At 49.6% G+C, this 16,893-nt stretch overlaps 3 protein-coding genes across 3 annotated transcripts; all 3 read right to left on the bottom strand.

Annotated features, from left to right (window-relative positions):
* Nucleotides 1-42: 42 nt before the first annotated feature.
* Nucleotides 43-530, bottom strand: PV06_11574 (uncharacterized protein; the record flags this gene model as incomplete). Its single annotated transcript, XM_016413280.1, has 2 exons — nucleotides 43-308; nucleotides 356-530. The coding sequence occupies 2 exons, from the start codon at nucleotides 528-530 to the stop codon at nucleotides 43-45; spliced, it is 441 nt and encodes a 146-aa protein (XP_016256340.1).
* Nucleotides 531-7,355: 6,825 nt separating this feature from the next.
* Nucleotides 7,356-9,256, bottom strand: PV06_11573 (uncharacterized protein; the record flags this gene model as incomplete). Its single annotated transcript, XM_016413279.1, has 2 exons — nucleotides 7,356-7,686; nucleotides 8,565-9,256. 2 exons carry the CDS (start codon nucleotides 9,254-9,256, stop codon nucleotides 7,356-7,358), a joined length of 1,023 nt encoding a protein of 340 aa, XP_016256339.1.
* A 1,998-nt stretch (nucleotides 9,257-11,254) lies between these two features.
* PV06_11572 (uncharacterized protein) lies at nucleotides 11,255-11,992 on the bottom strand (the record flags this gene model as incomplete). Its single annotated transcript, XM_016413278.1, has 1 exon — nucleotides 11,255-11,992. The coding sequence occupies one exon, from the start codon at nucleotides 11,990-11,992 to the stop codon at nucleotides 11,255-11,257; it is 738 nt and encodes a 245-aa protein (XP_016256338.1).
* Nucleotides 11,993-16,893: the final 4,901 nt, after the last annotated feature.

Below are 16,893 nucleotides of genomic sequence, written 5' to 3'. Positions count from 1 at the left end.
CTTTACGCCTCTCGGCAAATAGTGTGGCGGCAGGAGAGCCAATCAAAATTTTGTAAATGCCAGTGAAGACGACACAAGAGGGGGGCTGCCACCGTTTCTGCCAATGAAATCACGAAGGAGTTCGTGCAGTGTCTGAACCTGTAGAGCGTGATAAATGGCTTTCCTATCATCGGTGCTAGCGGAATTGTTTGGCAACCCAATTAAAGATTCGTCGGAGGACGCTGCGCGAAGTGCAGAGCGTCGAGCATCCGGGGCGAACCCTCTGTACACAAGCTGTGCCACTGCTCCCCCCATACCGTTTTGTCGTTCTATCTTGTTAACGATACTGAATTCTCTGGCTGGAAGCCGAACATACCAACTTCAATGGCGCCTGAAAGTCCGAAAGACCACAACATTGCGACACAGATGAGCATATCCTCCTTGAGCACGCGACCCACAAACAATATACTACTCGTGCAGCGAAATAATACAAACACGAGAGCCACGGCCGAAAAGGTCATCGAGATGCCCACAGCTTGAGTGCCCGACATCGCGCCGGGCAGCTTATAGAGTTGACAGCTATTATATTCAGTCGACGTCTCAAGGAGAAGCAGGAGCTCGGTCGGGATTGGAAGTGTTGGCGGATATCCGGATGTTGAGACTCTCCGTAGCAGAGTTATTTAGGTGGAACCCCTAGACTCCCCGAACTCCGTGCACACAAAGTCAATAAGCCACCAAGACAGCCAAGAGGCGGGAGGGCCTGTATGTATGTTTTCAAAGAATCGGGACAGTGAGTTCAGTCTTGACACACGAAAAGGCGCTCGGACAGCTGGCAGCACCCGTTCCACAAGTGGCGAGGAACATTTGGCAGGTTCCAACTTCCTTCCCCGGGCTGTGGCTAGGCTGCCTTGACCACACCGAGCACACATTGTTTGACGGAGTCTACCACAGTAAGCAATGGTGAGGCTCTGAGAGTTGATATGAGCGGTGTTGACAGAGGATTTCCAGATTTGACTCCCCACACGCAGACTGTTGTTTATCGGCAGCGGCTACGCATGTTCAGATCCTCATCCTTGGCGACCTTGAATTGCAACCTTGTTCCTGGAGAGCTTCGAGCAACAAGTGTAAGATGAGGAGATGTGTTACCGCAGTCGACGATTAGGAGGCGACGCCACAGTTATGTTCTCTGGATGCGTAAGCGCCAAGTTGTCTGGGGTGCAATGCGCTCGAGCGCGGCAAGGCTCATCAATATTAGATTAGGTATACAGTAGAGATGTAAGTGGCAGCGCAAAGTTACGAGTGACATGCCGATCACCCGTTCAGCTTACAGTCCTTCCCGAAACCGCGCTACCCTTTAGGACACATTGCGACTTTCTCGACTCAGGGCCAAGACGGGCAGTGGCGCACGCTTGCTACAACAGGCTAGACCAGCTGTGTGCGGCGACCTAATCACCGATAAGTCCAACGCCGCCTGCATACGTGCGCTACTTCGTGGTTAACGTACGTCAGACACCGGCCTAAATCTCATTCAGCGAAGGAACTTAAATTGAATGAGGTGTTGTGGTACAGTCCTTCCCGAAACCGCCCTACCCTTTGATGCATAGTGCAACTTTCTCAACTCAAATGCTGAAGACGCTAGTGGCGCACGCTTGCTTGAAGAGGTTAGACCAGGTACAAAAAGAGGGCCAGTAACCGACAAGTATCTCCATGCTATTGTGCCGGTATTGACGGTCTGTTGTTGTTAATGTCTGTAAGATACCTGCAATCAATCTGATTAAGCGAAGCAACCGCTAATTTTGGTCCCCATTACCGAACCGCTGTAACATCTCAATGAGAAGCAAAAATCGTCGACATTTACGGTAGCACTCGGTACCAGCGTGAATGATAAGACATCACAGTAGATGCTCTTGAATCACCGCCAGACTGTTCTACGGATTACATAACTCTGGTAGATGCAATCATCGTTTAGCTTCGGTTTTCGAATCTCCACCATTTCTTATTGTCGTTCCCAGTTGATGGCTCCGCATTCTGAGTACTGTTCGACCTTATAGATGTGTCAATCCGAGTCTGCAACTCTTTCAAATTAGTCGTGACGGTCACAGTCGAAGGATGGCTTGATCCCAGTGACTTTTGACAACCTTCCAGAGCGCGTCGGTACATCTTCCGCGCCTCGTCCAGCTTGCCGACGTTAGCGTATAGTACACCAAGATTGTTGACCGTGTCGAGTGTCGACATGTGATCCGGTCCCAGCGCCTTCTCGTACCCAGCCAGCGCTCGCTGGTACATCTTCTCTGCCTCGGCCAACTTGCCTTGGGCACGATATAGTGCACCGAGATTGTGGACCGTGCTGAGTGTCGACGTGTGATCCAGTCCCAGTGTCTTTTCTCTCCCGAGAAGCGCTCGGCTGAGCATTTTCTCTGCTTCGTTCAGCCTGCCTTGGGCCAAATACAATGACCCAAGATTATTGACGATGACGAGAGTCGATGTGTGGTGGAATTCGAGCGCCTTCTCCTTTCCGGCCAGTGCTCTTAAATACATCTGTTCCGCCCTGGTTAACTTGCCTTGATTAGCATACAAAATCCCCAGATTGTTGACGGTATCAAGGGTTGATGTATGGCAGGGCCCGAGGGCCACCTCCTTTCCGGTCAGCGCCCGTAAGTACATCTGTTCTGCCTGAGCCAGCTTCCCTTGGTCCTGATACAAGATTCCAAGGTTATTGACAGTGTCAAGCGTGGATGTGTTGTTAAATCCTAACGTTTTCTCGTACCCAGCCAGTGCCCGCATGTATTGATTTGACTATGATACAACAGCCCAAGGTTATTGAGAGTTTGGAGGGTTGATGTGTGTTCAGGCCTAGCGCCTTCTTGTAGCCAGTCAGCGCCCGCATATACATCTGCTTCGCCTCGGTCAGCTTGCTGAGGTCACTATACAGCAACCCGAGGTTATTGACGATCTTCAGGGTTGACGGGTGGTCTGGTCCTAGTGCTCCCTCGTTCCCAGCCAGCGCCCGTTGGAACATCTGCTCTGCCTCGGCTAACTTGCCTTGGTCCCGATACAGGACCCCGAGGTTGTTGACCGTGTCGAGAGTCGAAGTGTGATCCAGTCCAAGCTCCTTCTCCTTTCCAGCCAACGCCCGCTCATGCATGAGCCCTGCATCACCCACTTACCTCGGTCTCGATAGAGCCGCCCGAGACGATCGATGGTCTCGAGAGTTGGCTTGTGGCCAGCTCCAAGCACCTTCTCCTTCCCGACCAGCGCTCGTAAATACGTCTGCTCCGCTTCCGCTAATTTGCCTTGGTCACGGTACAGGTCGCCAAGGTTGTTGACAGTGTGAAGGGTCGACGTGTGAGAGGATCCGAGCAATTTCTCGTATCCAGCCAGCGTCGTGATATACACCTGCTCAGCGGCTGTAAGCTGGACTTGTTTCGCCAGTAGCAGAGCAGTTTGCGAAGCCTTGTCGAGTCGATCAGGTATGATACTCTTCAAGAGATCTCGGTAAATGCGACAATGTACAAGCCATACCGCATGTGCAGCTAGCCGAGCAAAATAAACGTGGTCTAAGAAATGTACATCATCCTCTTTTGCCGACGCAGCAATGCAGTCAAAAGCATACCAATAGTGACGTTCATCGATGACTTTGTTTAGTGCCGCCAACGTCCAGTCGTGCACGCAATTGTGCATACTCCATGATTCCGCCGACGTCTGCACTTCCAGGAAGCAGTAGTTCGTGAGCTTTCTTATCGCACTTTCGAACTCGACATCGCTGGAAATCACGCCACGCAACCACTGCGGTGAATCGTCAGAAAACCCAGCCCGGAACAGCTCGTGCCAGAGGCATTGGTGGCTAAAATATGCCAGCAAGCCTAACAACCTCGCCGCGTTCGCATCTTCACTTTCGAGACGAGTATACGAAAGATCCCACGTGGTGTAGAGCGTGCGTTCTTGATACTCGTGGAGGGGGAGTGGCCGCCGTGGGTCAACATTCCAGCACTGCTCATACTCCTCGAGGTATCGTTCAAAAGTGAAGATGCTTTGGCGAAGAAGTGCTCCGGCGGTGGCCAAGGCTAGAGGGAGGCCAGCGAGTCGCTCGGCCAGCCGCTGTGCATAAATATCTTGGGACTGGCAGTCAGTCAGGTGTCTTAGACATCATCGACAGACCTACCAGACTTGACATTCTGTCGCCGTGATCGAGTTTCTAAAATCCCGAGGCTTTCTTCGACGCTTCGGAGAGGCTGCAGCTGTATCTCCGATCCTGCCACCAGATCCGGCCGCCGTGTCGTCACGATGATCGCCCCGTGAGAGACGTACGGATAATATCGTTCGATAGGGTATTGATCGGGGTCATCGTAGTTGTCGAAGATGAGCAGCTATCGCGTGTTCTTCTGGTCGGATAGCCATCGACGTGTCTGGATCACGCTCTGCTCATCATGCAGCACTTGCGCTTCCTGGACATCAAAGATGGCCTCGGCCACGAGCCGGAAACTGTCCTTGAGCGTGGCCTCGGACGCCGCATTGAGCCAGAAGACCGAGTCATATTCTGTGTGGTGGCGTTTCGCGAAAGCGATCGCCGGTTGCGTCTTGCCCATCCCACCCATCCCACCAAGTACCAGCCGTCGCTGTTCCGGAGACAGGTCACCTGGTCGCAGAGTCCCCCGTACCTGGGCTATATCAGACTCTCGTCCGATGAAGAGTGTCGGCTCAATGTGAGGCGCCTGACCGAGACAGAGTCCAATAGGCTTCCGGAAGCTCAAGTCGTATTTCCGCCTGTTGATAACTAAATAGATTATTAGCGTATCATAGCAGCCGAAGCACCTGGCGGGTGGGCGGAAAATAATGCCGTCCAGGTGCTTATATCTCGAGAAGGGTGGAAGAGTCTAGGCTGCTCCCTTGACGCTCTTGTTCAGATCCTCGTCTGATGGGCGCTTCCTCGCCATGCTGGGAATTTAAAGCGAATTCGGATTGATCGTGGTGGGCTCCGGTGCGTTGAACAGTAAACATAGATCCTGCACCGCTGAATGAAGCGCACCCCAGGTGACATATGGAAACATTGATGAGCTGCTGAGCATATCGGCAAGATCATCCTCATCCGGGCTCCAATAAATTTGGAAACTTTGGGTATGTAGATGTAACCGCGATACTGAGACAGACAAGATGAATGTTGTTCTCCCAAGAAATTTGCGCCGATGTGAAATCCCCCGACCTTTGAACCGGAGTAAGTTGCTTGAGCCCTGGAGGGATGATTTGCAGCTGCTGTTGCTCTCGAGTGGATACACACGCCCCGGGCACGATCGAGGTGTATGCAGACGAAAACGTTCCCAGCTGACCTTGTCACGGCCTCGCATCCAGCTCTCGTGAACCCTTCGCATTATCTGTTTCAATGGGGTTTTAACACCGGTACGCCCATGATTGCCGGCAGTGACATACAAGCAACCAATAATAACTAAAACTTGTTCAAAAGAGAAGCGGTGTGGAATCTTTGGATAGTCAGCGGCATGCTGACGAACATCTTCTTCCCTTTGGTGCCATTACATGAACGGACAGAGGCGATCCGGCTTGTCTCGATTTCAGCGGTGGTGCAACCTCTGTATGAGCTATTGTGCCTGCTTTTATTGCGGCACGACCTGTGTCTTCCTCTCTTGACAGCTGCGACTGTGGAGGGCGACTGTCGGTTAGACAATGGCGACGGAACTTCCATCCCCGAAGCCTTGGTCACAGTTTGTATAAGACTTTGTGGGAAGGCGTCATGTCGACTGCAGGAGGCGAGATGGTCTGGAGGAAGCTATGAAGAGCTCTAAAATCTTTATGAAAGAAACAAATATACCATAGCGAGCAGAGTAGAATGCTGACACTCAGCCCTTTGCAAATTCTCACGGTCCGCGCACTGACCCACGTCGTTCTCCTTTCTCGACCGGTGCTGATGCTAAGTTGACGGTGCAAACGAACGAGTGTCATCGTCCCACGTACTGGGCGTGACCGATTGCCGTGTGATTCAAGAGGCGCGACCCCCTGTAACAACGGGAGGCAGGACAACTTCTGGCTCTATGAGACCACACTCTTGAGTGAGCCCATTGGATGAGCGTACAAATATGGGTTTCCATGGCTCATGCCCCAATTCGAGAAGCTCAACCAACTTAGGGTCCGATATCAGTTTTTCCACAGTGAAACGAATCCACTGACTCATCCCATATGACTTGAAAAGAAAATGCCCGGATCCGTCCCCGTAGACAAACCAGGTCAGTAATTTTCCTTCAAGTGCTTCTCCATCCTTGTCGACATGATCATCCTTAGACCTGACCGTGACAGGTCCCTCATAGATGACAGGTTTTGCTTCCCACTTTTTCTGGCTCTCGTTGCAAGGTAGGCTGACCCAAGTGTAGACAATCAAACGCAACGAGTGCAAAGCTTGGCGGCCTTCTGGCCTCACTGTGACGCAACGAGCTATCCCCATGATAGCAAGTAGCTTGTCGGCTCTGTCTACTCCGAATATGATCCTATATTGAGCTGGGATAAGTGTCCGTCTCATCTCCGTCCAGATGCGCTGTTTCCAGTCGTCGTCGGTTATCCATGCAATGGGTTCTCCGTCCACAGAATCAAGCTTGAAATCGATGATTGAAGATGGCATATTGAACTTTTGGTTTTATAGTCCAGCCCTAATTTGTAACATAAAGGCGATTCGGACAATGTCACCACTACAGTTGAGGGAGGTTCACTTATATAGGCTAGGATACACTGTCCCTTCGCTCTTGCTAGAACCAATGTTTGACCCTTGATACCGACCTCACAGCGCGCTGTGAGACCCATGTGTCGGGTGATCGGGACGATCAGTATAGACTCCGTGCGGTAGAGTAGATCTATGTCCATACGTTGGCGGTGGAACTTACGTCGTCTGATCTGCCGTCTGATCTGGCGTTGCGGACACCCTTTGTGGATACTTGGCGTTCGGTGACAGCGCTTTCCATGAGTCAAGAAATTCATCTGGCCGAAATCTTAGTTGATACATCGCGCTTCGAAGATATGATCTCTTGTCAGAAGAGTACAATAAAAAATCTATGTGCTAGTCTCTATAGTCAAATCAAGATAATGTATCTGTCCAAACTACAATTGAGCTCCAGAGCTTGTTATTACTAGTATGAACAGCTTCCCAATCTCGAACCGACTCAATTTGATGATAACAGAACTCACACAGCCACAAAGGCAAAAAGACGGACTTTGGTTTTGTAAATTCCGTGGTATAAGTCGTACAATGCTGGTGTGCCTTGCATGGATGAGTGTTCAGGAGGCCAGGTCCGAGCGAGCTGGGAATCCGCCACGGGGCTTTGCAAAGGAAGCCAGCAAAGACAGCTCGCTCGTGCTGTCAAGCACATCAAATGGCCGATTTATTTGTGGTCGTGTTGGTGACCCGGCAAATCTGCAACCAATTGATCACCTGAGCCGTAGATCATGGTCGCTTCGCGGGACGTGGTAGGCTTCTTCCTTGCATGACAATGACCCAAGTAGATGAATGGGGCCATAACTTGACTGTTGGCCTGCACGGTGAAATACGTTGTCTCAAGTTCTGCAGCTCGGTTGAGGGCTTCTGGTAAAGTCACCTCCCGTGGTTCGTCGGCAACTTGGATCCCAACGAGGGCTGTAGGGCAGTTCTTCTTGGCTTCCACGATGTGATCCTTGAATTTCCCACTGCTTTCCAAAGATGTCTTCGAATCCATCCTGAAAATGATGATAAATGCATCGGCTTTCGAACAATACCATCGCAGCAGGTCTCCTGTGTCGTGACCTCCTCTTGCGGATACTTCGATCATCATCTCCTCTGTATTGCTATCTTCTTCCGTAACTTGAATAGTTCCGAAAATCTTATCGTAGGGAGTGGTGAGGCATCCGATTTCTAACAACTGAGAGAGTGTGAGCGATCAATCCAGGAAAGCGCAGCCATAATATCTTACCTTGCGACTTAACGCCCAGGAAGCGAGCTCATCTCCAATGATGACGACGTTTAAAACGTCTGGGTGCATTCTTAGTAATAGCAAGCAACAACTGACGAGGATAGTATAACGTTAAATTAACGGGGCACGCGAAGATGCGTGACTATATGTCTGGGACGGCTTATGAGGTGGATGGAAAGAAACTATCCGAAGGTGGTATTTCTGCGATTCTCTTGACGTTGGCTCTTACCCGTATCTTGATAATGGAGTGCTAGCGATAAAAGTAGCACTACAATTCAATACTATGGAATGCTACTTAGCAACTCGTGATCTTTTCTCAGGAGGTCGGTGCAATTTGGTGACGCTCTAGTCACTATGGGTAGGAATCGACTTCTTTCCACTGGGACACACTTAAAGCAACGGAGAAGAGATATTGATAATAATCGTGTGGAGGTGAACATTTGGTTTCTGAGTCCAGAAAACTTGAGGATATAGTGATTAAAAGTCAGGATATAGATAGGGAGCAGGAAGCTAAGTTGCGCATAGAAAGATAGTCCACTGTGTGAATACTATGCAGTCAGTGCCAGAATCAAGGACAGAACGTCACCCTACCATGACAGATTCAAGAGGGAAACGGCGTCTAATCCAGGTCTCTATTATCCATACCATAGTCCATTTCCATTCCTTGATGGCGTAGATGTCGTCGAGTCAGTCTCGTGTAACATTTCTTTGACCCCGGGTAGCGCTAAGCCTTGGGATTGTGAATGCCGATAAGGGTTGTGAGGAAATGGTACCACCCCAGCACGCAACACCAACTCATTGTCTAATATTTCTTTGACTCCGGGTAGCGCTAAGCCTTGGGATTGTGAATGCCGATAAGGGTTGTGAGAAAAGGGTACCACCCCAGCACGCGACGCCAACTCATTTTCTCCCATTTCCCAGTGCATTGCTTCGAGAGCTCTCCACGGTATATGAATATTTTCTGCCAATGTTGACCACATTTGTTCACGATGTCTAGTAGGTGATATGTCAGTCGATCGGTGTCCGACGTCTGATAACCGCTGAGGCGAATCTCGAGTGCGACATTCCTGAACGTACCTCTCATACAATCTCGCGAATTCATCCTTTTTGGCCTCATCCCAGGCAAAATTCCTCTCCAGATAATTTTGATAGTGCAATCGACAGCTGATCGGACTCCGACCGGGCAGTTGCTTACTGATATCCCCCCAAGTCTTTCCCTGGCTGCGGAGCTGGATTATCCTCTCGTTTTCGTCTCGTGACCACTTTGAATTGTTCTTCGCTCCCGGTCCTTGACTCCCTTGCCGAACATCCAATGCTATGCCTTCTTCTCGCGACATTTCCAACTGCTTCTTGCTAGGCGAGTGTTCATCAACCGATACTAACATCTTCACATCCATCTCAAGTGGCCTTTTCATAATGTGGCTGACGTGGCGGGTAGATAATGTATTGAGGAGAGGCGGCAGTTGACGAGAGGTGCTAGCCCGGCTCACCGCAAATTAGCGCTCCAAGGCAACGACTTCTCCTTTCATATTGTGGAAAGACCCTGTTATAAATACTGAGATCGTTCGGGAACAGTAGTCACCATGACCTCAACAGGTATTTGTGATATTAAGCCCAGCCGAACCGCGGCCCACGTCAGTCAAAAGATGGTCACACTAGCAGGGTAAAAAGCATATCATTTAGTCCTATCTAGTACTAGTATAGGCTTACAATCAGCTGGCCAACCGGGAAATGAGTATACGGGTGAGCAGAAGCTATGGTCGCGATGTCATGGTCGTGGGCTGAGGCTTGACGAACAGATACGTAGGTACAAGCAGACTTTCAACTTTCCACCCGGAGACGTGGGTTGACCGGAGACGTGACGCCGCTCCACCCTTGAACAGGTCTAAAGATTGCACGAGGAGAATGTAAAACCCAAAACTGACATGATATCAGATCTTTACCCACAATGTGAAAGAGTCCATGTTATAGCTCAACCCGCTACCAGTCAAACGAAGAGTGCACAGCTCACTTCTGCCACCTTAAGCGCAAAACCCGTGGTTTTGCGTCTATTTCGACGCTCTGTTCCGGGCCTAGGCCAATATTATACGTCCATCTTCCAACGAAACCTTTCTCAACCTCGTCTGAGTCGTACCTCTCCAATTGGGCGGAATGCTTTCTCGGATATAGTGAAGCACATAGTGAAGCACTTTTCCATCGTCGCCTTGTTGAGAACCAAGTTCGTAAAAACCGCAATAACAGAGTGTACTCGCTGGAGCGGTTGCATGTTCTGTGGTGGTCCCTGCGAGCCACGATTGTTGATATGGTGGCACCTTTGCAGATTGTATCATCACGCTCATGAAGCCGTCCTGGGTATATATGAGTCGACCGGTGCAATCTTTACCCATCGGATACACCATATCCGCCGAATTGGCTGTATAAAATACTGTATACGACAGTAAACTCCAGGTGCCGACCAGAGACAAAGTCGAAACCGTCGCGGTATTATCAGCCTCGGGGAGCCTAGTCTTCCCCCTGATGACAAAGTGCTTGATCGCGCCAGTGACAGTGTCGTCCTGTAGCATCCGCATTTCCTGCTCGGATAATGACACTTTTAAGCCTTCACATAGCCCAAAAACCATTGCAGGTTCTCCTTATCCTGCCAGCTCTCTGTTCCCGGGAAGACATTGCCGTGTTTCAATGTAAGTTCGACTTGAGTGACAGTATTTTCGCTACCAGTGGCGTTGAGGGCTTTCTCTTGCACGACTCATCCAGAGCAGTGCCCGATCTGAGACGTTTTGAACTGTCTTTCATGCTTAGTTCAATGCCTATGCAAGATATGGTGAGATACCATGAAGAAGGTCGATGCAAGAGCGCAAAATCGATGCTCATCTGAGAAAGGCAGGAAGTGTCGAGGAATTGTAGTTGTCCATGAAAGAAAAAAGACACATCAGATCTCAGATGAGCTGCTTTATTACGTGTAGCAGCATACAAAAAGCAACCATCTCAGCACCTCCATTTCGAATTTCCAATCGGCGATCGCAGGTCCAGATAAGGCCAGCCATCGGCGCTTGCCCTACGTTCTGAGGCCGTCCACGGCCGTGTATCCCTGGAGGCTCTGAGCGCCGACATGACATCGGGACAAAAATTGACCACTCTACAACACAGTCATCAGCAATCGTGAAACCTGTATTCTTGACCGCAAAAAGACCTCCCTGGTTCTGATGGTCGTGGGCACTCAATTGAAGTACACAGACTACTAGCACCATCAAGGAACTAGAAAATTGACAGCGTGGCGCGATTTCCATCTTGATACAAAATCTGTCCCAATGCCATTAGGTCGCTACTAGACGACACTAGAAGTAAGAAATCCTGGTGCTCCCTACGCCGAGGGCTACCAAACTCTGGCTCAGGCCAACGTCCTCAATATCCTCGAAGTGTTGCTTGTGCTGATTGCCACTGTCATCCTCAGGCCACTGACACTTCAAAGGCTTCCCGTTCACGTGTCCCACAACAGGTCCTGGTTCTCCATCATTGACCTGTACCAACTGCAAGCCCGCAAATTCTGGGAAGAGAATCACACACATGTACTGATGATCTGAAATGATACCGGCATACCCATTTTCCCTGAAGAAAAGGGCATGGTAGGAGTTTCCCGTAAAGCCTTGGAATACCTGAGCATAAGTCACGTCGCTGCCAGGTAGTGTTTTCGTTTGCCACGGGTCTGGTTTCGCCGAATTCTTCTCATCTGCAGACCAGGTCCGATAGCTCTGTTGATGCGAATCAAGTCGAGGGTTGAAAACTCTGGTCCTATCCGGCAATATCACACGACGTGCACCGCCCAGTTTTCCAATGGTCTGCGAGTAACAGGCACGGAAAAGGACAACCCGCATTCCAGGGTATGACTTATTCAGATTGACATTGGTGAAGAATCCGATTTCGTTCAGATTGCTGAAGCTCGAATTGTTGGACGTGAGGCGCCCAAATAAACTCCGGGTTTCCGCATAGAGAACCTTGTAATGAATAGTGTCTGGAGCAAAAATGCCGGTAGGTCTTGGAGTGCTGTTCAACTTCAGGATACTGAGACTTGCCATATTGAGATATGGCTGGCTTTCTGGGTTCTGGCTCTTTATAGGTTCGAGTTGGTGGCACACTCGAAGGCGAACACCGATGTGGAACTCATTTGAGGCTATTTCGAAGTGACCGCACTGGTAGGCGCCATCAAACAGTAGTGGATCGAGGCGGTAGCATTCAATGGATTTCTTGACTTCGGCACACTTTCCGTCTCCATATGGTGGTTCCATAAAATGAAGCGAGGGTGGATGACAACGCCCATAACAACTTCGCCATACAAGGCCCATTATTGCCACCCTCACAAGCCTTAGGTAATCCAAGTTGACCTCAGTGAAACAAACGAACATCTTACTTCCCTTATCACATGTTGTAGACGCAGTTCCAAGAACGCGCGAGTCGACCATTAGCCAGTGGCCACAATAGTGAAGTTGTATAACATCTGAGGCGCAGAGCTAGATGCATCGAAGCATCGCGCAACGAGATCACTCAATCCTGATACCGGCTCCTTGTGACCGGACGATTCCAAGGAACCTAGTGAAGGGGTTTCTGTAGAAGACATCTTGCTGAAGAGCCTTGGAAAGTCCAGCAAGCAGAGAAAAAACTTAAGACAGATTTCGAGGAGACCGAGCAATGGACAGAGTTCAGAGTTGCAGAGGAAGGGACGACTTTTCAATACAATGTGATCACAGTCGGGGATATTTATACGATCAGCCTGCGGCCGCGCAATCATTGTAACATCTACGGGACGGTAGGCGCCAGTCTGATAGATGCATTTTCGCCACCCGAGCCGCTTCCTTTTTCGACGAGCCTGATTGAGTATGCTATGTTCACGACTGTCTACGGCGTCATGCATGAGACTATACTAGGCTACTGCATTGCGACGTAAACGTATTGCCAGGGCGAGCAATGCAACAACCAGCAGATGGCATCTTAGAATGCAGGTATACCTGACTGTCTTCAGTCTGCAGCATAGGCACAATAATGCGCAATGCGGACAAGGATAATGAAGCGGTGTACGGTCAGAAAGCCCGCATCAATGGATCAAACACCTCGCTTGCCTTCCCTGCTTCAATTAGCGTCGCAAAACACGTTCACCAGGGGTCCACACAGCAGCGAACGCGTAGTTCACATCACTAGGGGGTTTGGGTGTCCCTATCGCTGTCTTCGCACAAGACATCTGGACACGCATCAGTTGATACGGCCAAAGGAAATATGGTTGCATCTTCATCGTTGTTCTATGTTGGGAAATACATCTAAGCATTGATCAGCGGCTCTGTAGACCCATGAGTATATGCTCAAAGGATGTATCCCGTATTGGGGGTAAGGATGACCCTTTTGACCCCGTCTTTGAAGTTCCTATAGCACATAAAGACTCGTTCAGGAGCTCGGAGAGTCTGTTTTAAATGTCCGCTAAAAATCCAAGAATGTGTTCGTGCAACAGTCCTGTCTCTCCAAACGCCTGGACATGTGCCGCTCTCTCCCAATTGACATTGATCATTTGACCATGCTGGCTGATAGTACCGCCACGCGCATCCCACCCACAGAGGTGGCCTTTAACCGTGGAACTTGGAGAGCGGAGGGTCAAGAGGATCGGTTCTCCAATGCATGCTAGGGCCAAAAGGGTCGTGTACTGTTCCAAATTGCCCTTGATTCGTATTTGAATCGCAAAGTATAACAACTTTTCCTTTAAAGCCCGAAACGCGCCATTAATGTGCTCCTTCTGAACGAGTGAATCTCGATCGAGCAGGTGGTAGAGCACGAGGACCGCCATCTCAAGAGAAATAATATGCCTTCCACTAGGGGTTTGACACGCTCGGCCAAGTTTTGACCTGATATCGGTAATCCAGTCGGTGTCGTGGATCTCGATGACTGGTTCTTTGCTAAGCCAGTGGAAAGAAAACGTCAGTGGACCCGGAGATGGCTTTCCAAAGAATGGGAGCTGGCGCGAAAGTCGTATGGATATATCGTCAAGTTTTGTCACTGGATCCTCCATCGAGAGAGATTTAAGTTCTTGGTCAAGTTTGAGTAAATCGGAGTACAGCTGGCGAGGAATCGTAACTTATATACCTTTCAATGAAGCTCTGCCGTCGGTGACCACCTGCAGGGAACAGAGGATGCCTGCAGTCGGAGAGCTTGACTCATGAGCTGGCAGTCCCAGCGTTGCAGAAGTCGATATTGGCGACGACCAAACCACGATCATGGTACATGAGGACAACAATGAGCTGTGTCCTAATGTTTCCTCTAGTCACACTAGTCCGGAAGGCTGGCGTATACAGGTCATGAAACGTGTCTTGACCTCCTTGTAATTCATACCCATATCAAAACCTAGGAAGGACCAGCGCTAGGTTCATTCCGTCCACGGCCGTAACCTCCCGGAGGGTCGTAATGAAATCCATCAGCGCCCCGAGTGTATGCAGAGGGGACCTCTTGATCGACAAATGGCATATATGATACAAGCTGATACGCCTGCTCGACATCTTGGCAGCGCCGGGAAAATTCTTCTTCACAGCTTTGTAGATCAGCCTTACGAAGTATTTCCAGAAGGAAGCCCTCGAGTAACGCCATGGAACTTAGGAAGTGTGTCCCCATCCCGCTCAATAGAGTCCGAATCTTTCCATTGTAAAGCTTCAAGAGATGACTGTAGTACATTTGTGCAATGGCCCAGGACTCCTGAATAATCTTGATTGCCCTTCCCATAAACCAAAGGGCGTAAAGCCTTCGGGCGTTCTCAAGGCCCCAGTATTCCACGTCTTGGTGAAGAGGTTTAAGTGGTTGGTATTCCGAATCCAGAGTAAAGCGAATGTGTATCTTATGGAGCCTGCGCTGCAGAGTCGGGAGGTAGACTTTCCGGACAAGGATTTCCCATGACCCGTCGTTTAGAGAAGTGATGCTAGGCATCAGAATGATATTTCCTATTGCCGCATTAAGGTCCAATGTACGGTGATCCTCAATAAACACTCGTATAAGGGTGTATGAAGCGTCAATGAGCTCTTCAGCCGCTCGCCTATATTGGTTAGACGGTATCACTGTGTGAAAGAACGTACATACTGAAACATAGTTGGAGGGGGCCACGAATGTTCATCACTGGAAGGCACCTCATCTCTAGGAATCCTTATATCCCGCTCGAAAACCTGGATCTCGATGTTCACGTGAAAAGCGATCCTCCCAATCGCTGTAGAAATTTCGTCCTCAGAGGCCACCGTGCCAATAAAACTCTCATCAACATTGGATGAGAGGTCGCTGAAAATAGAATGGGCTTTGAAAGATGACACATCGCTGTCGGACAGTTCCTGATCTTCCTGGCTAGGGCCAGGCCAGTCCACAGTGCATTCTGTCGGCCTCTTCGAATTGGAAATTGGTTGGATCCCAATGCCAGTAAGAGAGTCGCTTCTTAGTTGACACACGAAGCGCTCATGATAGGATGAAGGCAGAAGTAAGGGCGGTGAAATGTCGTCCTGCGACTGGGGAGTGGGCTGCATTGGCGCCATAGAACAACAAATAACAAATCAGACAAAGCAATTGGAAATCCGGAAACCGGTGCACCACCTAGAAACAGGGCTTTAAGGACGACAGCGGTGAGGTACTGCATGCTTATATCTCTCTGGGGGACTGAAATAGTAGGGAAGCGTGCCAATAGTAAGAAACCCTGATTCGTGCCTCATAGGGGTCACAACCGAAGCTAGAGATGTGATAGCAATTACCAGCATAGTCAATCACACTTAGTGGAGCAGGCTGTGTACGGAAGTGCTGTGAATCCAGTCCAAGTTACAGGGCGGGGTTGCGTAATTCGATTCCCACTCGGTCATCGTTATGGCTGAAGTCTCAAATAACAAATCTTTTGGATTACAGTTTCGGACTTCACCTCGAACCGGTGGCCAGAAGCGGTCTCTGTGGAATACCTGGATCTAGGGCTACATACCATCTCGGCCCGTTATTCGTGTGAGGATTAGCACCTTCACAAATATAGTTCTGTGCGTTTCAGATTGACCATGCCAATGGGAATAATTACGGTTCAAATGGACAAAGTGAATTTCTTCACCAAGTTCTCGAATGAAGCAATCTTATGAGCTATCGGCAGAGAGACGGACCACGATGAGTTGTTTTCCAAAAATACGTAAAATGCCATGGCGACTTCGTATTACTATCAAGTGCTCTCAAACTCCAATCATGCAGCCATTTGACGACTGATCTGGGGCGCTCAACCTTCACCTGCTTCAGGACAGTGAGAAGCTACCATAAACATGTACTTAGCCACTTAGGCGACATTAGTTAACCTCTTTCTCAGACAGCAATTGAATGAACTAAATAGTCATGTGAAGTCCAAAGGGAACATCGGCAATCTTTTGTCCGGGGCGTCTGCGACGTAGCAAACACGTTGTGCCGATAAAAGTAGTCGATAAAAGTAGTCGATAAAAGTAGTCGATAAAAGTAGTCGATAAAAGTAGTCGATAAAAGTAGTCGATATAAGTAGTCGTTGTTTTGACACGACGTATTGGCCAGTGAGGACATCCTTGTATGGGGCGCAAGTCGCTTTTGAAGTCAGCGACGGATTCGCAAAACACCGGTGGCCATGGATTGCGGCATGGAGCACTTCCATGCCGGTTCTGCTGCTGAAGGAGAACTTCTAACTCAGCACGGTGCAGCATCTGGCCAACAGCTGTTGGTTATATCGAAATGCTGTCACTGTGTTGTCGCTTTTGTCCTGATTCTTCTGGATCGAAAATACACTCACGACTAGGAGAGGTTCCCTCTGGATGTGTTGACTCGTCGCGTTGTCTTCCAATCGGCCAACGACGAAATAATTTGGGTAGTCCCGTCCAAGCAAGCAGTGTGGTGGCGAGCAGCTGATGTACCTTGTAGAATCGTTAAATGGAGTACCTTCAGACCTTTAACTTTCTCTCCGCTTACCACGTAGCACAGT

The sequence above is a fragment of the Exophiala oligosperma genome, assembly GCF_000835515.1.
Source record: "Exophiala oligosperma strain CBS 72588 unplaced genomic scaffold supercont1.42, whole genome shotgun sequence".
Lineage (NCBI taxonomy): Eukaryota > Fungi > Ascomycota > Eurotiomycetes > Chaetothyriales > Herpotrichiellaceae > Exophiala > Exophiala oligosperma.
This window is presented reverse-complemented; position numbering and strand designations above follow the sequence as displayed.